The 21204-nt window shown below is 40.0% G+C and overlaps 1 protein-coding gene across 2 annotated transcripts; it reads left to right on the forward strand.

Annotated features, from left to right (window-relative positions):
* The first annotated feature begins 224 nt into the window (after nt 1-224).
* Nucleotides 225-20572, forward strand: fgd6 (FYVE, RhoGEF and PH domain containing 6). 2 transcript variants are annotated; one of them, XM_034133658.1, is made up of 21 exons: nt 225-440; nt 2088-4128; nt 7529-7643; nt 9296-9363; nt 9600-9630; nt 11933-12084; nt 12709-12865; nt 13364-13451; nt 14386-14436; nt 14541-14599; nt 14684-14755; nt 15066-15134; nt 15261-15344; nt 15799-15878; nt 15997-16099; nt 16885-17028; nt 17126-17228; nt 17635-17729; nt 17847-17975; nt 18060-18208; nt 18843-20572. In XM_034133658.1, exons 1-21 carry the CDS (start codon nt 431-433, stop codon nt 18883-18885), a joined length of 3843 nt encoding a protein of 1280 aa, XP_033989549.1. In that variant the 5' UTR covers nt 225-430; the 3' UTR covers nt 18886-20572. The 2 variants fall into 2 exon arrangements, with proteins under 2 accessions (XP_033989549.1, XP_033989551.1); XM_034133660.1 differs by having other exon boundaries at nt 7532-7643.
* The last annotated feature ends 632 nt before the right edge of the window (nt 20573-21204 follow it).

Consider the following 21204-nt stretch of genomic DNA (forward strand, 5'->3'; position numbering starts at 1 on the left):
TTAGTAGTTAGCCAGAAACACAGCAAATACCAGCATATTATAGTCATACTTAGTGAAAATATAGTCTTCAACAAATAATAGGCTTACTTATGTGTTTAACGTCATATTATAACAACTGCAGCTGATCTTTTGAAACAACACATTTATTTTGAAATGTATGAACGGAACTGAGTTGTTTTTATGTGTCCTACTTGACTTGCTTGGGAAAAGCACCGTGGCTGAAAACTTCGGGAAAAATGGAAAAAGTAACAGGCGTAAAAACTGTATCGGTGCATCCGCTTGCAAGATAAGGACCGACAGCGATGGACCTGCATGTTTTCTCCCTGAAGTGGTTTTCTAACTGACAATGGTGTCGAAGGAGGAAAAAACTCAGTTTTTCTCGCAATTCCATTGAAAGTTTACAAATGGAGAAAGGAGCAAGTCGGGAGTCATGAGCACAGGTTTGTTTCGTGGGGGATCTAACTTTACTTAGCAAAATCTTGCTGTGCAAGCATATATTGTGGTTAGCTACAACTCAATGCAAATAACGTCACTTCTTCTGTGTATTCGCAGAAAGTGTAAATCACTACAATTTTAATGTCATAACGGACGGTAGCATCCGCTCTATTTTTACTCAGCCACAGTTAATTACACTTTTTTATAATAACAGCTTTCGAAAGTAAAAACATACATGTGAGTGCTTTCTAAAACGCAATCATAACTGGTAATAAAAAAAAATCTTTTCTGTTTGATATTACACTTTACCGTTGCAGCTGAAGGGGGTTAAATCCTTTGTCTTAAAACATCTGTCCTGCTGTTGGTGTAACAAACCGGACTCGATAACAAGCGGCAGTGTTAACATCTCATATAAAAAACAGTTAACATTTGCCAGGATAAAGAGGGATATCCCCAGTGAAATTGGATATGTGCAATAGAGTTATAAGGAGTTCTTGTTTTTCCACGACAGGAGCTGTTTAAGCCCTAGTGTTGACTTTTTTCCTGCGAAATCACAAGGCCAGACTCTACTTACAAATCTAACATTTTTAATGAAACCTTAGTTTTTATTTGGCTCAAATATCATAAGACATACTTTTTAAAGCCGTGATGGCATTAATGGCATATACTGGCCAATTCGGCTTTTATATAAAGAGACCAAGTAACATTTTTGATTAAGTTTGAGATTGATTCTCATTGCACATCACAGCCATCAATGATACATTCTGATATGCATTTGGGTGAACCATTAATAAAAACGGAACTTTTCTATTAAAATGTGTATGCCGAATTGAACATTCGAAATTATTAATAGGGATGTTAATTACTGTCCCATGACGCTGGCCGTTTATTTAGTTTTTAAGCCCATTGACTCTATATGTATTGTTTCTTTTATAAGAGTGTGGATGTGCAAAGGCAGGGCAGCATGTTTCGCGTGCAGAGCGTTTCTGATCGTGGCCTCTCGGAAACAACCGCTCGATGACTCCACTTCTCGTGGTGACGGCCAGCCGGGAGATTCAGCCAGGAAAGCGGAAAATATCTCCTACAATCTCAATTGGCAGCTTTTTATTCGTGTAGAGACAGTTTTTTTTAAATTCTAACTTTATTTAACAATTGTAATCATTGAGATTCTGGTTGTCTCATCAACTTAACATATTATAATAGAGGCACTTATTTCGGGTAGATATTTAGTAGTTCCATGTAGTTTGAGAGAACAAAAAATACACTTAAGTCTAACTCAGTTCAGAGAACAATAGAAAGCTTTAATGGTAGTTTTTCAAATTAGATTTAGAGAAGAAGTTAAGACAGTTTTACTTTACTATTTACTTCCACAAGTGTGGTGTAAGCCCTTCATGAGATAATTACTTAATAATAATACATGCCTGAATTTATTTCACACATTACTCCAGTCCTCAGTCCTTCCCCTCTGACCCTAAGATTAACCTTTTTGACCTGAGCTTAATCCACAGTTTGCAGCTGTCTATGCTTATATTGGAGGAAGTGTGGATGAAGCATGGTTTATCGGTGCTGTTCTGGTGGGGTGTGATTCATTTAAAAAATAGTTAATAGTCTCAAACTTTCTTGTAACTTTCGTCCCTCTTCTTTTCATGCAGGTGTGAAGAAGCCACCATTAGCGCCCAAACCTAAACTCCCTGGTACCACCAAACCCTCCCCCCCGCCCATCGCCCCCAAACCAGGTCTCCTCTCCCAGCCTCCCATTGTCTCCCAACCTTCCCCGTCTACTCTAAAGAGGACAAAACCGGCTGTCGCCCCCAAACCATGCATTCCTAAATCCGTCGCTTCCCCTGTTTCAACCCCGCCACCTAAACCCAGTGAACCCCCCCTCCTATGTCAGGAACAGCAGACAGCTTTAGGTGATAACCTCTCCCTTCTCAACTCCAAAAATGGGATTTTATCGGAGACTAACAAACGTGACTCGGATTACATCATTCCCACCTGCTCTTGTGGGCTCCAGGACTGTTCCCAGTGCCAGCATCTGGAAAATGGAAGTACAACTGAGAGCGATTTTCACAAAGAGCCGTTGCAGAATGGGATTTCTACAAAAGGATTCACAGAGACGAGGCCACAAGTGAAAGAAAAACGCCCGGAGGAGGGAGTAGCTGTGGATAAGGTTGAAGGTGGAGGGATTGGCAAAAAGCCCAGGGATAAACCTCAAAGACAGAGACACCTGGAGAGGGATTTGTCTAACAAAGAAGCACAGAGGACTGAGGAGCAGGAGGAGGCTGTAAAACATGAGGAAAGTGCTGTTGCTGAGCCTGATTTTTCAATAGCAGATGTAGAGACTGAGGCCCATAACATAGATTTAACAGACTCAGTCTTGGATGTTGCAGGCAGCATCATTATCTCCCCCTCTATCACTCCTCATGAGTCTTCTCCAGAATCCTTTCAGGTGGAGCATATAATCACAGCCTCTCCCACCAGGTTACTCCCTGATCTGCAGGTCCCTGCTGCCCCCAGTAAGCCTCTCCCAGTGCCTCACCCACGCAAACTTAAAAAGCCTGCCCTGGTGAGGCAGGATGGCGTGGAGGGCAGTGCCCAGGATCAGGTGACGGAGGAACAAACACTTGAGATGCGAGAGGATGAGGGGAGTCAACCTGGTCTGTCTCTCAGTCAGGAGGGAGAGGAGCTCAGACAGGACTCGTGTGAGGAACTTTTACCCCAAAAAGACTCATGTTTGGGAGACGATGAAGCCGACGCGCCCGTCCCCCCTCCTCGACAGACCTCCCTCTCGCCTCGCCTTCACAGGACAGTCCACATGTCACCCTTTCTTAACAAAAACACCTCCCACTCCTTAGTCCTGCTCTCACACGCTGACTCAATGAGCCACCAAAAAGGAGGAGCGGACCACCGGGTGGAGGAGGACGAAGAGGACGGGTATGGCGACTTTGAGCGCTACCCCATCACTCACAGCCTCCCCAAACAGATCAAACTTGGCTGTAATCCCCCTCTGGGTAACGCCAGGAGAGCTTTCTCTGCCGAGGATCAGCCAAGTGCGCCCCCCAGGAAACCTCAGAGACACAGCCTGCCAGCAGCACACTGCCCACCCTCCTTTTGCCCCCCTGCACCTCCACACGCTAACACCCCCATGAGGGAGCTGCCTGCGCCTCCTCAGGAGAAAACGGCCTGGCGCTTCACCCGACCCTGCGTGACCTTCTTCAGCCGGCAGATTCCCTCCAGGAGCAGCATGCCTCCAAAGAGCCGGGCTCCAGCACTGGGGGGTAAACAGAGGGCGCAGTCTTTCTCTGCAGCAGACCTGGCAACCCGGGCAGACTCTCATAAGAGGAGCCTCTCTTTCCGGAAGCTGCTGGAGCTCCGGCTGTCTGTCAAGATGCTCCCAAAGCTGCTGGCCAAGGGAGGGCAGTCTCTGGACTGTACCAGCGTGGAGTCCACCCGGGGGGAGAGGAGGCTGGAGCGGCCCACCAGCTGCATAGTCGAGTCTGATATCTGTGGAGAAGATGGAGATGGGTCAGTGGAGTATGAGAACGTCCCTCTGTATGAGGAAATCCCAGAGTACATGAACCTGCCGTTCCATGGTGCGAGGCTGGGCTGGCCTCACGACCCCGACGGAGCAGATTCAGACATCTATGAAGTGCAGGATCCCTATCACAGGAACAACGACCACGAGTACGAGGGGTACGTATAATGCATATTTAAAATGTGTAAAATGTTGTTTAAGGGTGTAACTAATGATTATTTATTTTGTTGATTAAGCGGTCTTATCTTGTAGCAGTGTATGCATTTGTTAGTTAGTAGAGCAATGACAAAAGTTTAGGAAAGAAATCAATGGGAACAAAATGCAACACAGGATTAAACTGGATTTTAATCTGACACATTGCCCTAACCCCAGGGCGCCCATTTATTTTTATGATTTATTATTTGATTGCTAAGTCTCTGTATGCTTACCAGCTACTTCTATTAGACACTTTTCCAAAAATGTACTGCAATAAACGACATCAAATGTCTCAATCAACAGTGAGATAATAAGGAAAAGTAGCAACTTGTCTCCTTTAATAAGCTGGGAACAGCGAATGTTTGGCATTATTTTGTAAATGAATTGCTAATCAAATTGTAGAGTTATATTTTTAACCTCCTACTAATAGATTAACCGACCTCTCGTTTCAGCGCTAATCTTTTAATTATTTTTTGAAAAGTTATCTAGCAGTAACAGATGTTGTAGAGTTATCAACTAAGTAAATACTCTATACTTTTTGACAGTTGTTATCAATTCAATTTTCCTGCTAAGTTTAAGAACAAACAACCCTTATTTCCAAACAAAGGCAATATGTGTTTGTGTGAGAGAGTTTATTTATTATATATTAGGCTGAAGTCCAGAGCACTTGCTGCCAGTTTGTCATTTCAAGTGAGCTTGAGTGTACGACAGGTTGCACAGGTGACGTTAGTGGTTTGAATGTACAACAGTGAGAAAGTGGCCTTTGAGCCAGTGGCATTGAATTTGAATGGAGCGTTGGTGCAGGTCGGCCTGTTTTCCTGTGGGTTATTTTCAGTGGCCTGGGCAGGAAATGTCTGAGAATCGCAGAAACGCCACACAGCTCTCTAGAACAGGAACATAAACCTCCAGCAACCACTAGCCTCCTCCTCCTCGGACTGCACGCCTTCGCTCTGCGTTTAGCCTCTTCATAACCCCATCACTCCTTTTTTCTCCTCTGTGCCACTGAAGTGAGTTCTTTCGAACAAGTACATTGTCTTTTAAATCCTTAAACCTCTGGAAGAGTGGCAGTTTGCAGAAAAAAACAAAAAAGTATTAAAAGAAAACATTTTTAGGATGAAAATAAAGATAGGGACACATAGGATTTGAAGATTATTGGCTGTGGGAATACCAACAAAAATGAAAAATCATAACATATATGTCAAATCATAACAAAATGTTATATATAACATTTTAAATTGAGCTTAACCCATTAATTATCTTCAAAATCAATACACTTTGTTACTTATTTCTCAATGAAAAAATGATTGTTTAGTTTAATAAAAGGTAACTTCCTCAGAAAGCTTATTTGTTTGACCAAAACATAAGCTATTAAGTTCACATAATATGAAAAGAGAGCCAGATAATCGTCCAATTTAGTCACTGTATTTTCCAGAACAATGATTAGTTGTAAATTGGAGCTCTTTTGCATTTCGCTCGATAAATAACTCAGACAAAGAAGTTAATTAACAGTCGTGCGACGCTGCAAGCAAATGTCCTGAATCACATTTATGCTATTAACATCCCGTTGAGCTCTTTGTGTCCCGGACTGCTGTGATTAGGAGATGTTCTGTTCCCATTATTCCTGTTTCCTCTGACTGACAGTGGCACAACAAGTGATGAAGTCGATGCCACCTTAGGTGATAATAACGCAGCCATTAAATGGATTAAGATGAACCCTCACTCTGTCGTTGGCAGGGTGTTTCTGTGTTAGGGAGGAGAAAGAGGGAGCGAGTTAATCTGTCGTTTTTCCCAGGCATCTGAGCCTGTTAAGTTTATGTAAGTAGCCTCAGGCTGTAAACAAGTGGTGCTCTGTGCCTGATCCAGTGTGTTGGAATGCTCCACTATAGAGAAAGCATAAGGGGGGGGGGGTGGGGGGAGATTGAGGTAAAAGAAACTGTCGGGAGCCATGTAAGAAAAACAGGGAAGTGGAGAGATTGGGCTATTGCTGATGAGAGTGAAAGGAAATGTGAGGGGTTTTGGAGTCCCACAGTCTTTCCTATCCAACATTTACTCAGAGCTATCACTCTTTTTGCCAAGATAAAACATCAACAATCCTCTTTACAAAGCATCATTAGGAAAAGGGAAACAGCAGGACTAGGGTCCACAATTCAGGAAATATACAATGTGTAAACTTTAAATTGGAATTAACAGCAATTTATGGAAATATAGTGGGAATCTACTCAGGCTGTTCACCATGTCATATGCAGATTTATACTAACCTGTTACCATATTATAAGCAAACATATTAAATTCATTTGTCAAATAAATCCATTATTTTCCCAAAAAGCTACATCACAGACAAGCAAGTTGGCAAAAACTAGTTATAAACTGGGTTTTGCTACTACCTGCAGGTCAGCTGCAATATTATTAAAGTATAAAATATGTTTCCGTCAATAAGATAATCAAGTTGAAAAGCATACAGTCTTTTGGCCTTGACTATGCTGAAGTGTTGTATACAATATCTGAAATATTGAAATTGTGTGACTTCCCTGGGATATTTCCGATCTTTTGCAACCCTAACTAGGACTAGACCGAGGAGGCAAATCCAAATATATTACCTCCCCCTCATTTCATCAGTCAGACCACTTAATTGTACGGGAGCGATCAAGCATGTTGCTGCTTGTGCTAACCTGGCAGACAGAGCCATCATATCGCTGCCGGCAGCAGGGTGTATACAGAATAATAAAAAATATATATCGGATACAGGCATACCTTACAAGAATACAAATAATTAGGACTGGGCAATATGGCTGGAAGAAACATAATAATAAAATAATCTCAATTTTGATCAGGATATTTGTTTGAATAATGATGAATTCTCTAAAATGTCAAAAAACAGCAAAAGAAATACCTCTCATCACATCCTATTCACTATCATATCTCACTGGTTTTGCTTGCAACACAAAATATGTGTTTTTAATCTGCTTTAGCCCTTTATAACTGCACAAAAGTATTTTCTTTGTCTTATTTCAGGCCATGGATTTAAAATTCTAATCAACCAGTGTTGACATTTTCTTTAAATATCCTTAAGAGACATTTTTCTTTTCATTATAGATGTTGTCACAGTGATTTCAATATTTTCCATCGTTGTACAACACCTCTGAATGCGTTTTGCTCTTTTACTGACTCATATGTTTCTTCTGAGCAAAGATTAAGTTAATTTATGACCTTGCACAAAACTCTAATCTTTATTTAACCAGGGAGTGTGTTTCTGAACTCACACTCCTCTGCAGCCCTGCCCTGCGTCTCATTCACACATTTAAACATTCTCTCTGAAGCCAAGCTAAATTCTGTGTGTGTTATGCTGTGTGTGTTGAATGTTAGCAGTGGTTGGCTGGGGCAGGACGTCCACTCTGAGGAGGAAGAGATCCACAGTTCAGATGAAGAGGACAACAGCTCCTCCTCCAGCAAGGAGCACATGGACGAGGCCGACCGACAGGTAAACTAGTTGACCTGAGAGGAGAACACTGTCTTTATAAAGCAATGATTATAAATTCCTAAACTAATTAAAGGTAGGGTAGGTAAGTTTGAGAAACCGGCTCGAGATACACCTTTTGTTATATTCCATGGAATGCTCTTAACATCCCGATAGCAATGAATATCTTAAATGCTTTGACAAAAAATCCATAAAAAAAATGTCATCTGTGGAAGCCGTAATACTGTAAAAAGCACGACCAATCATTTTAGCCGGCCCGGCTAAAATAACTGGATGGCCTACCTGCCTGCCAGCCTTCCATCTGTGCACAAGCTTATCTCGTGCCCTCATTGGTCATGTGCGCGTTCGTGTGTGTTGGAGGAGGGGCTCTGTAAGGAAGTGGCAGATTTTTTCCGGCTGTGTATTTTCAAATTCTAGCGCACTCAAGCCGGTTTCTCCAAAATTACCTACCCCACCTTTAAGTATAAAACTGAAACTGAAACATAAGCCAGCACATGATGACGGATAATTTCCGGTGGTTTCTATGCCAACATGCCTTTAATTTCAACCATTGAAATGTACTTCTCATACACATCTGGTATATTTTTTCAAAAGCTGTTCATTGAAGACAGAGACAAATGTTTTTTTTATATAAACACAGTATTTATTCTTTTCAAAATGGCCAGTCACTTCAAAAAAAATACTCTATTATGGCTAAAATAAAATAAAAACACACTTTAGCCCCTATATTTCACAAATGATTCACATAAAATCATTGACAGAAAATGACAGAAAAATGTTTTAATTGGTTTTGTCTGACCAACAGTCAAAAACCCTGATAAATTACTTATTTTTTATTAAAAAAGTGACTGTAAAAGCCCATTTTAAAACTTTAAAAAACATAAATACCTTGAAATCCGTTAAGGGTTTCCTGAACTCAATGTTTGAAGCAAACAGTGCTTTAATGTGACTGCTTTACACAATAAGGAAAATACTACAGAGACGTTACTACTTCCTAAGAAAGAGGAGAGCTACCTTTATGGAAAATGACTCTGCTTTCAGGCATGAACATGTCAGATAGGCCTGGCATTCACAGTTTACAATGGACGTCTCATATCACTGCCTGTGACTAAGCTGTCACTGCAGCCACTGGAGATAGTGTGTCTGCCAAGTGTGTCCGTTACAGCGCTTTAGAAGTGTGTGTGTACGTGTGCGTTTGGAAGGGGGGATGGTGAGCAAACACAGAAGGGTTACAGGTTCAGGAATAGCTCTTTTTTTTTCTTTCTCCGTCCTGTGTGACCCTCTCCATGATACTGTCAGCACCTGTGTCTGATGCCCCTCAAACCTCCAGGGTATCACTAATACAGAGGGGAGGTGGGGGGGCATGGCCACTGTCCAAATTAAGTCATTGAAAGACCGCCCCCATTACCATTCAACAACACACACCATCAGAGAGACACAGAGGGGAAAGAGAGGAAGGGGAATGTTGTCGCTGTACTCTCGGGATTGAGTTTTTGGAAGTCTGTAAACTCAATCCTGATGGTTTGACAGAGAAAAAGCAGGATCATGGTGATTTGCAGCGAGTCAGTGAGTGTACAGCGATCAGTTTTAGGTGAGATCGGTTGCTGTTAGCCTTTGTGTAGCTTTGTGAAACTGTTTGTGTTTCTCCTCTTCAGCAGGAGGATGAGATGAAGAGGAAGAAATTGGTGCACATCGCCCAGGAGATCATGAGCTCCGAGAAAGTGTGAGTGTTTTTTTAATGAACCCGAGCCCTTTTTAACTTTAAAATAAGATAAAAAAACAGTTAAAGACTTTCTTATTTACTAATAAGTGTGTACAGTTGCATAAAATGGACAAGAAAAAGTATATGTACCTCAAAATTATACTTAAACAGAGTACTTTACATTCTTACATAACCAGGAGCACATGATAACACAAAGTGATGTATTTATTTAACTGATGTATTTCTGTTATTTTCAGGTTTGTGGATGTCCTGAAGCTTCTTCACATAGTAAGTGTCTTATTTATATAAGAGTTGCATTAAAGGAACCGTAAAGAGTGCCTTTTACATAATAAAAAGTACCGTGCCTACACTGTGATTGTTTTGAATTAGGTTCAAAGCTTTTTCCAAGGGATGGACATGAATTAATGAGGTCTTGGCGGCGGGTGTTGTCTGTCACAGTGCCCGTACAGAGCTGAATAATTTAGTTTTTTTAAAGTTGCTGTGTAGGAGGGTTTTTAGTTTACTCTGGTCGGCAGTGGAAAGGTAAACGCAGGGCACAAGTAGAAAGGCTTTGATCAGTCCTATTGCAGGGAAACATTATCTATTTTTGTGCAAGAAAAATAAAGCACGCATGGTTCTTCAGTTAGGGTTCGTCTAGCTCTGTTAAGGTGAGCTGTGTAGTTGGTCTGTGGAGCTTCAATATCGATGGTTTCATGTAAAATCAGTTAGGTTAGGGTTGCTTTCAATAACATAAGGCAACATCCTAATTTCAAGTACATACAGGCCATTTATGCTAGTATTTTACATAAAGTATATGTTTGAGTTTTTCTCCCTGCAGTTTGTTTTGTTAAAATGTTGTTTTCATGTGCTTCCTTGCTTCAAGCAAATGTAATTTCCTGAAGCAATGCAGCGAAAATGATTTTTTTCCCCATAAAGAAAGTTTTATGTGATATCACTTTGTATTTTAAAGAGACATTAGTTTATATGCCTAGAGATGAAGAAATGCCCCCATGTATAATGTAACGAAATACCGCTTTTCTTTATCATTCTGTTGTCAATATGATACAATCTGAAAATGGTTATCAATTACCCAGAAGTACTTTAAAAAGGGACTTTTTTTGTAGGTTTTCTGTTAGTATGTCCAATGTGTACGAAAATCCTAATCACGATTGGTTCTTCATTTAAAAACAGACTTCTGGTTGTTCCTCTGTGCAATATAGGCCGATTTAGTTTAAAAATAAATCCACTAAAATGATGTTTTGTCTCGGCCCCCATGTTGAATGCTCGTAGCTTTTTGAATGGAAAGGAACCATGTGACTGGAGGAAGTCAGGTTTTTATTTAGGGGAAGTGCCTGAAAAAAATGTTTGGGAGAAAAATCAGGTTGTGATTTCTAATGTCAGTATGTGTGAAGTTAACATGCCATCTATACATTGTACTTGAGTACTTTTTAAGTATGCTAGTTGTTACATTTGACAGGAGAGCTCTGCCTTTTATATACATTTGTTTAAGCCAAGGATAGCGCCTGTAGCCTGTGTGTCCTGAGGGAAATCCCAGGTGAGAGGGGTCGGGGGTCCACCTGTCTGTCCGCCTCAGATGCAGCTTTAGTGAAGCCCACCCTGCAGGATTAGTTTTAACGTCGTCCTGTGGCTGACGAGGGGGGGTGCTTCTGTGTGCTCTGACCAAGAAAAGAGGTCAGATCAAATTCTTCTCTCCGCTCTGCCGGCCTGACAGCTGCCTCCTCAGGCCATAGAGACGACCTCCAGACACACACATACCTCAGATAATCCTCCAGCATGAGTGTGTGTGTGTTGTGTGTGTGCAGGTGTGTGCGTGGTTTGGGGACTTTGCTTGTGCTTATTTGTGGCAGGTTGTCCATCTGATTTGTTTGCATTTTTTCTGGTAATTTTTTGAAGTGGGTTTATTTTAAGCGTCCATCTGTGTTTTGTGAATATTAGAACAGACGTTGGTCAGTTTCTTTCCTCCGTGTTTGTAATTTGTTTCTGTTAGTTCTGTATCTAATTCTGCACTGGTGGAGCTAACTGGATTAGTTTTTACTATCTTGTTTTTTAGGTTTTGTTTATGTTAATATAAAAAACTTGATCAGATAATGAGGTGTCAGTATGATATGATAAATACATTTGGCAGAAATTTATTGTTTGGTTAATTTTCAGCATATAAATATAATGTATTATATATTGAGTGTGACTGATGTCTTCATTACTTTATTTTTATTGCTGAATGGACTCTGCCTGTCACCTGAAAGTTAATGATGCAGTAAATTAAAGTGGGGATGGCAGAAAATGTGTGTGAGCACATATAAACCAGGACGTTGGGATCCAGCGCCTCCCTGCTTCCTTCCAGGTGGATGTGTGTGTTGGCACACTGGAAAAAGGACAGACTGCAGAGTCAGCTGTGTGTGTGTCTGTGTACGTGTGTTTATGTGTGTGTGTGTGTGTGTGGAGCAGGGGGCACTTTACGAGGTGATAACCAGGTGTTCCTGTTCAGCTGCATGTTGTCATGTGTCACCCCGCCCTGTACAGCTGTGTGTGTGTTATAAATAATGATGACATTCCCACTCTGTGCCTACAGGACTTTCGGGACGCTGTTGCCAAGGCAACCCGTCAGAATGGGAAGCCGGTGGTGGACGAGCGGATCCTCAGCCAGATCCTGTACTACCTGCCTCAGCTGTACCAGCTGAACAGAGACCTGCAGAGGGAGCTGGAGGACCGAGTGGCACACTGGTAAACACACACATAACACTACAGCTCCCATAATGCTCTGGGGGATGTTGCAGTGGATTCAGTGATGGGTGATGTGGGCTGCAACTAAAGCTGTGTATTTTTTAGACCACACTTTATAATAATGTATTGTAAAGCATTTTACTTGAAGCACTTTAGAAGGTACCCAAAGACACGATAACATGTACAAGTGAAAATTCCTAAAACATTCCTAAAAATACACACACTTTAAAAGGACAACACAAAATATCAATCCCATATTAAAAGCAGAATTGAGAAGGTGAGTTTTGATTTAGGATTTGAGTATGGATTGATTGGTGCATTCTCAGATGATTTTCGATAGAGAAGGGTAAACAATTTAGCGCATTGTTGTTATCAGACACTTGAAATTATTCCCAAAAGATAATAATTTTCCATTAAAAGAGTTATCTCATCCTAGTTAGTGGAAGCGATATACTAGGTCAGTTTACATTTTCAATACTATTAATAAAAAGAAAGCTCTTTAAGGAATCACCTACTGGGTTTAGCTTTTCTTCCAGTCTTTAATAATCATCAGCTTTATTGAAGAGACTCAAGGTCCATACTGTATTGCTTTATTCACTAAACCGTTTGTCTGTCTGTTCACAGGAGCGATCACCAGAGGCTGTCGGACATCTTTGTTCAGAAGGGTCCTTACCTGAAGATGTACTCCACCTACATCAGACAGTTTGACAACAACGTGGCTCTGTTGGACGAGCAGTGCAGGAAAAACACCGCCTTCGCCGCTGTCGTCAAAGAGTTTGAGGTAAAACTGCAAATACTGCTCTTAATACAAGGATGAGTGAGACAAAGACAATAAATATGTACTGTGTCGGGTACATGTGTGTGAGAGTTTTTTATTCTAAACCTTTTTTACACTGTTTTTATTCAGTGTGTTTTCTAACAGAAGTTAGAAGTCTTTTCTTAATTTTTTACAGCTGTAATACAAGGCTTTTTCTGGTCTATAAATTAAATTGGACTAGACTACAATTTGAATTTCTGTTGTGTCATTTCAACAACTAATCACTTAGGAAACTCAGTACATCAGCATTGTTTTTAAAGCAGGACTTTAATGGGGATTGTTTATGTTGCTTTATGTGAAAAATACTGTTTTAGATGCATCTACACCTGCACAGTTACTACAGGCTTTTAAATATACTGACGATGTCTGGTGCTTCAATCAAGAATTAGCATTGGTAGCAGCCATTACTTTACTTCTATCTCCAACGGTTAACTTGAAGCGTCTGTGTTCGTTTTGTCTCAGATGAGTCCAAGATGTGCGAGCCTGGCTCTGAAGCACTACCTGCTGAAGCCGGTGCAGAGGATCCCTCAGTACCAGCTGCTGCTCACAGGTACACACACACACACACACACACACACACACACACACAGACAGATACACACACACAGAGAGAATCCTTGTTTATCTTCTACGATCCTCTGCACACTGAAGGTCAAAGGGTTTATTGAATCATGGCCGCCTTTATTGACTGCCAGTGAATGGAACTCTGGACTCAAGTCTTTGTTTTGGTTCCATACTGGCACCCAGTGGAAAGTTGGGGTACTGTAAACCTGAGGAGTTAGACTCAAGACAAATCCTGCAGAAAAATCTTAAAGTGGACCTATCATGCTATATTTTAATAATATAGTGTAGGACCATACCTATATAAGGCATATTTATACTTTTTTTTTTTCAAAATACCAAACAGATCATGCATTTTAGCCATGCCTCATTTTGCTCAATTTGACAATTTCTAGCTCTGTTTTTGCAAGGGCTGATTCTGTGAGAACAGCACCACCTACAGGCCTGGCATATGTACTACAGCGTCTCCAGCGCTTTCGAACGGCAATGGCCGTGGCTGTCTCCTCCTGATTGGTGGAGTTGGCCCAATAGCCGTAGCGCCACCGTCCTGACGTCAGGACAGTGTTCAAATCTGGATCAGTTTTTATCAGATCCGTTGCAGCCCCTTTTTTAGAGATTTGGGTATGGAGGAAAATAGAGAGGGTTGTGTTTTCTGACACTTGGTGAGTTCCCTGGAACACCGGGGACACATATTCATGTATAAAAGACGTACAAAAGTGCATTTTGCATGATAGGTCCCCTTTAAATATAGAAAATATTTGTAAAAGAACAGTACAGGCACACTGAAACTTAGGAATGTGAAATAAAACTATTATCATATAATAAAGGATGTAATAAAATAAGTTACCTTTCGTCGTATATGTTTTTATGTTTCCCCAAGGCTGTTTTTTTTGCTTTATAATAACTTGAAACTTATTTTCCAGATTATCTAAAGAACCTTCCAGAGGACTCTGAGGATTATAAAGACACCCAAGGTTTGAAAATACTCATTATTAACATTTACCAGGACAATCATATGTGCTCTTTAAAGAGAAAATGTATGCACAACACTAATGTGTGATCTTTGCTATCTGTGCAGCGGCCCTCGGCATAGTGAAAGAAGTGGCCAACCACGCTAATGACATCATGAAACAAGGGGTAAGACCTTATTCCACATAAAGCTTTAGGTTCTGTCTACTCCAGCCGTGTGTTTCTCCTCACTTCTCTGATTTTCTTTCTCAGGATAACTTTCAGAAGCTGATGCAGATTCAGTACAGCCTCAACGGCCACCATGAGATCGTTCAGCCAGGCAGGGTGAGTATCAGAAATGTTTTTTTTAAGGATTTTAAGTTCCTACTGAGGCAGGGAGACTTTTCACACGGGTGTCAATTCTCTCAGATGGCTGCCAAATACCAGTGTTACTAATTGAATTGGCCTATTTGTAACAGATACAACAGTGTCATGAATAATGGTGCATGTTCTCTGTGCCAAACACACCATCACTTTTCATCATTGTGCATTGGTTATTTCATTCTTTTTATAGACTGATCAAATGTTTTTATTCAGCCACTGACTCTACCTGTTTTATGCAGCCCATTTAAAACAAGCATGTCTATATTTGCAGGTGTTTCTGAAGGAGGGCACTCTAATGAAGCTTTCCAGGAAAGTCATGCAGCCTCGCGTATTCTTCCTGGTGAGTAATTTAGTTTTAAATATCTGTAAACTATCCCCTTTTTCCTCTCAAAATTGAGTTAATTTAATTCAATGAATTCTGTGAATCTGTCTGTGTTTTCTTCCTAATTCTTTGTGTTTTCTTCAGTTCAATGATGCACTCATGTACACCACTCCCGTCCAGTCCGGCCAGTATAAACTCAACAGCGTCCTCTCTCTGGCCGGGATGAAGGTGAGAGACTCTCTGCAAACCTATCACACTGTGACGGTGGCCCAAACACATTTTATCCATTTATTTCTGTATGTTCTTTTATTGCTAGCCAGAGGATTTACACAAATAGAACTACAAATACTTGCCTGTTTTGACCCTACATCATTGCACAATCAAATCAAGTTTCAAATCAATTTCCATTGGCTTGTGAAAGAATCTTGTACTTAACTTTTCATTTATATTTCAGTATGAATAAATACACCTGTCATCAGTTTTTACTTCCAATTGGTTTTATATATTTATTTAATATGTTAAGATTTTTTTATACTGACATTTCTTCATATGTGTATCTGCACTGAAACATGGACTCCTGTCAATTATTTAGGCTGTAGCAACAGTTTGTGAACATTGCTCATACATTTTAAAGGTACACAATCTCTGTTATTTATCGATTTCTGTGTTTGTAATTCTCCAGGTGAGTAAACCGAGCCAGGAGGCCTATCAGAACGAGCTGAACATCGAAAGCGTTGAACGTTCTTTCATCCTGTCTGCCAGGTCAGCACGCAGCCTCCGTAATCATCACAGTCTGCACATAAGTAGCTATAAATATTTATAAATGTATTACTTGTGTTTGCTGTAGCTGAGAGTAGCTGATGTGTGTTTATGCTTGCAGCTCGGCTACAGAGAGAGACGAGTGGCTGGAGGCCATCGCTAAGGCCATAGACGACTACACCAAGAAGAAAATCACCTTCATATCCAGTCGAAGTCAGGAGGAGGTAAAGCTGCAAATCTCTGCGGGTGTTTGTAGAGTGTATCTGAAAGACATGTCAGGCTGCAGCTACATATTATTTACATGATCAATTCATCTGTTGATTATTTGTCATATGAATTGACTTTACAAGCATCCAGGAGGTACATATAGAAAACCTGCACTCACATCTGCACACTCATGTAAATATATTTAACATGTTCATTCAAATGCTTAACGTTTTACTTTGATATCTTGTTTCAAAAGTTACTTCATCACTTTATTTTTTATTTTTCTGTATTATTATTGAAATGTTTATTCTATTTTATCTTTATTTTTACCTTGTTTGAATCCTGTTTTTCACTCTGACCCTGTTGCTGCTATAAACGCCTGAATTTCCCCAAGGGGATAAATATAGCTCCATCTTATCTTATCTTAAATAACAAAGAAAGGTAGAACGTCCTGCCATTAAACAGGCTGGAATTGATTTGTTAACCCTGCTTGAAAAAGGACGGACAAGATTAATCGATTATCCAAATATTTACCTTTTTTCTGCAAAAACACAACTTTAAATCTTGTTTTTACCATAAATATGCTGATAATTTTCCTTTTTAAATTCAACCAAACATTATCTAGCAATTCTAAATCTGTTATGACGTCCATATTAAACAAAATTAGGCTAAACTTGACTAAGTCCTTTACATTGAGAAAAGCATTTAAAAATGTGTTATCGAGTAAGAGGGAGCATCCCTACTATATTAACCCTCGATGGAAAGCTAGCTGTAATAACAATAATCATCTGTCTTCTCGCAGGCGGAGTGTGTGGTGGACACCGGGGCCCCGCTGGGTTCGAAGGCTCCGATCTGGATCCCAGACCTGAGGGCCACCATGTGCATGATCTGCACCTGCGAGTTCACGCTCACCTGGAGGAGGCATCACTGCCGCGCCTGTGGACGGGTCAGTACCACTCCGCTCCTCCTGCAGCACATCCCTTAAATAATGAAACCCCCCCCCCCCCCCCTCATTCTCATGTCAGCTAAATGTGTGTCTGCAGGTGGTGTGTCAGGCGTGCTCGGCCAATAAGTACTACCTGGAGTACCTGAAGAACCAGCCGGCACGTGTGTGTGATCACTGCTTCGTCAAACTGCAGGAGAATAGTAAGTAAAGAGGGGTTTTTCTGAATTCAGCTGCAAAATATCTGATTACAATTCTTACCATATTGCATATTTCAAAACCAATAACGCAGTGGTGAAGTGTTACTAAATACTGTACTTAACTACACATTGTAGGTACCTGTAATTGAGTATTTCCATTGTATGCAACTTTATATTTCTTCTTACATCTGTAAGCTAGGATTTAAAAGACTTATTCAGGGACTGAATAACTCATTTTAGATTTTTGTCTTTTCATTAGATTTGTGACTACTGACAAAAACCAAAATACGGAATACAGTCTTTAAAAACGTATATCCTTTTAATATTAAATTGATTATTTCCTTTTAGTAGAATCTTAGTCATTTAAGTATTTTTTGTTTATTTTCATTGATTTCTTTTTTTTTTGTAGGTGACCGCTGTGCTTCAACATCAGTTTCTCCAATTAAACCTGGAGCTTTCTCCTTCACCAGGAAACAGAAGAAGATCCCTGCTGCACTAAAAGAGGTGAGAAACAAAGATTTACACAGCTGGGATACTTTTTCTGACTAAGTTTTGGTGTAATCTTATATTTAGCGAGTAAATGTAACCCGATTTATTTTTCTCTTGCTGTTTTTTTTGCAGGTGTCCGCCAACACTGAGAACTCCTCGATGAGCGGCTACTTAAACCGGTCGAAAGGAAACAAGAAGCAGTGGAAGAGGCTGTGGTTTGTCATCAAGAACAAAGTCCTGTACACCTACGCTGCCAGCGAGGTACTGACACGGTGTTATTTCTCATTTGACTAAACTGAGTAGCTTTTTGTGTCTTTTTGATTGAGTAATTGTTTCTCCCTCCAGGATGTTGCTGCGTTGGAGAGTCAGCCCTTGCTCGGGTTCTTCCTGAGAGAGGAGAAGAACGGGCCGGCTCAGAAGCTGCAGTTTAAGCTGTATCACAAAAACACGCTGTTCTACATCTTCAAAGCTGACGACATCCCCACCGCACAGAGGTATCTGCACTGAAAATGGCAGACAGCGCCTGAAGATTACAGTCCTATTTGTTAGAAATACAGCAGAAGAGCAGTTGGTCTATGTGTTTACATAGCAGATAAACACTGACATTGGTCTAATGAAGAAGTCATTAAAAAAGTTAAATGTATTTACTTTAATACCTGCATTATTTTTTAATTACATAAAAAATGTGTAATGTCCACTAGTTTGAGTAAAGGTAAATAATACAATAAATGGGAGGGGCGCACTTTCAATGTGGTCAAATACACATTTACTGCTTCACCATGTTTCACCAGTTAGATGTTGTTATTGTGAAGCAGCAGTATTAGTAAATGTTAGCCTTTCATAGCAGTTAACAAGAAAGAAAAAAAACAGAACGATGACGAGCTGCATCATTTCCTATTGATCCTAAGTGCAATTAAATGTATATCCAAAACAGGAATGGCGTACTTGCTACTAAAAAATTAAAACAACCATATAGCGAAACTTACTACAGACTTTTTATGTTGTATGTAAATGCCTTTTGCACAATCAAATTTAAAGACAAAATATATATGTATATATACATTATTTATATTAGAATGTGTTCGTCCCGATGTTAGCTAATTTTCTGTTTTCTATTTTTCTCTTCAGATGGATCGAAGCCTTCCAAGAGGCAATGATCCTCGAACAGTAATTGTGTTTTGGCAGCCGTGAAGTCACATCACAGCTCCGGAGCCAGTGGATCGAAAACGTACGACCCCCGGCTGATTTCAGGTCAGGGGTCCCTGCTCAGGAAGGACTCCGGTCGGACTGTTCACTTTAAAACAGAAATACACTGCAGAACATTACTGTATGTGGGGGTGGGGGGGGAAACCTGACTCTAAGGACTGGAATCTGAGGTCAGAGTTAATAGATGTTGCAGCTGCGGGTCAAAGGTCAAGTCCAGAAGCACGTCTGTGGAAGTGAGACAGATCAGTGGTCAGGAATATTGAAAGGAAGTCTGGGAATTATATTTAACTGCAAACGGATGAAGGAACTACTTTTTGTGTGAAACGAAATATACAAAACTGTGCGCATTCCTTCAAGCATGTTGACATTGGCTACGATAAGTATTTTAAATCCTACTGTGTGGTTTTTCTTAAAGGGATAGTTTGGATTTTATGAAGTGACTATGAATGAGTACCCTATACAAGCCCACTTCAAAAGATCAGAACTATGACTTTCATGCAAAATCTCAAGATGCAATCTTCAAATACACATCTCAAAATATTCCACATTGTAACATGTCATCTAAATCATGGTTGCACAGTATTGCAGATGTCTGTTTAAGAGTTTCAGGATGTAACAAGGTGGGATTTTACTGTGAAAATCCGCTCTTTAAAGAATCAGGAGCTGTTCTGCTCTTTAGTTTGATCTCTCTGGTTAAGAGATTTAACTCCTATATTTTTAAAGTTAACATACAAAACATTCAAATGATGGTTTTAAAAAACGACATCCTGGAGAAAACTGGAAATGTCACGAATAATGTAGATATGTTTCATACATTTTAAAATGTATTTTTGCCTGTTTAGCCACATTGGAAATGGTTAATTGGTAAAACTGTGTATATGGACATGAAAGAGCAACATTGACCTTTTTTATATCAAAGCCGAGAGCTAATATTTATAAAATAGGAAGATTTATTGTTTTAAAAGCGCAGGCTGCGACTTGTTTTGGGAGTCAGGGTTTTGTAGGAAATATGTTTCCATCAGTTATTCTTTTAAAACTTAAAAGGTAACTTTTTAGAAAAAGGGGATTTTTTTTAACGGGCAAATACTGTGGAAAGTATGCATTAACTATATTTCTAAGGAAATGCTCCAAAGGAAGAAGACATTTTGAATTGTTGTAGACATTTGTGCCTTTTTTATCTCCTGCTTTGAGAATAATTGCAATAATATAGGTGCTCTGTTTGACAGTCTTCACTAAATCAGGACACATTTAGGCATCCAGTTTGCATGACTACTCACTTTCTAACCAGGGTACTCGAGGTTTGTAGCTTTACAAACGATCATTTATCAGGTCGGTTTCTTCTTGGTTAGGTTGCCGTATGTTGCACTACCCCATTATTTCACAGTGGGAGGAATCCAAATCCTGCTTTCTTTTAGTGAAGGAATAAAACGTTGAATTCTGTCATTGTAGCTCTGACTGCTATTGTGTCTCATTCAGATGTGTATTTAGTGGAAATGAATCAGTAAACAGTTTCCCAGGATGCATTTCCTCATGATTGTACATTAACAGTGACCATTTGTAAAGATCTGCTCTATCAGAGTTAGAGTCTCCTATAAACAAGGATTTTAAACTGTCAGGCAACAGTTTTAAATAAAGTATATATATAAAAAAGATCTTGTCCTTCTGTATAATTTCCTGTTTTGTTGCTTTAAAGTGAACTGCAAAACCCTTTTCTCTACTTAATCATAGAGTGCAGACAGAATGTGTGGAAGGCAGAGTTTGTATCTTTGTGTACTTGTCGTCTCCATCTCTCTGAGAAGGCCATGGTTTGAAAGATAGGGGGGGATTTTGTACGACTCATGATGCCAAAGCTCCCTTTGATCCTCCCTCTTAAGCAGTAGAGAGGTAAAGCCCAATAACAAACTATTATTTATTTAAACAGAGTTCAAGTCTGTCAGGAGACACTGGCATTTGTCTCTTCATTGTTAACATGTTTGATGTGTGAGTTACTCTGAAGGATTTTAAATTAAGAGGTTACATAAGAGAGACTAAATTGCTATTCTCATTTAAACAGTGTACAGTTCATAGATGAACATAACAGTTTTCCTGGTATGGGTGCAAAACAAAAGAATGAATATAGGGGGTGCAAAACAACTACAAACAAAAACATATAAACGATATATAAATAAATATGAATAGATAGACACAAACAAGATGGTAAGCCCAATGAGGTGTCTGATGTTTTGTATGTTTTATAAACAATCGCATTTAAATCAACTCCAATCTGATTTTAGCTGTAATTTTA

This window comes from Trematomus bernacchii, unplaced genomic scaffold, assembly GCF_902827165.1.
Source record: "Trematomus bernacchii unplaced genomic scaffold, fTreBer1.1, whole genome shotgun sequence".
NCBI classification, from domain to species: domain Eukaryota; kingdom Metazoa; phylum Chordata; class Actinopteri; order Perciformes; family Nototheniidae; genus Trematomus; species Trematomus bernacchii.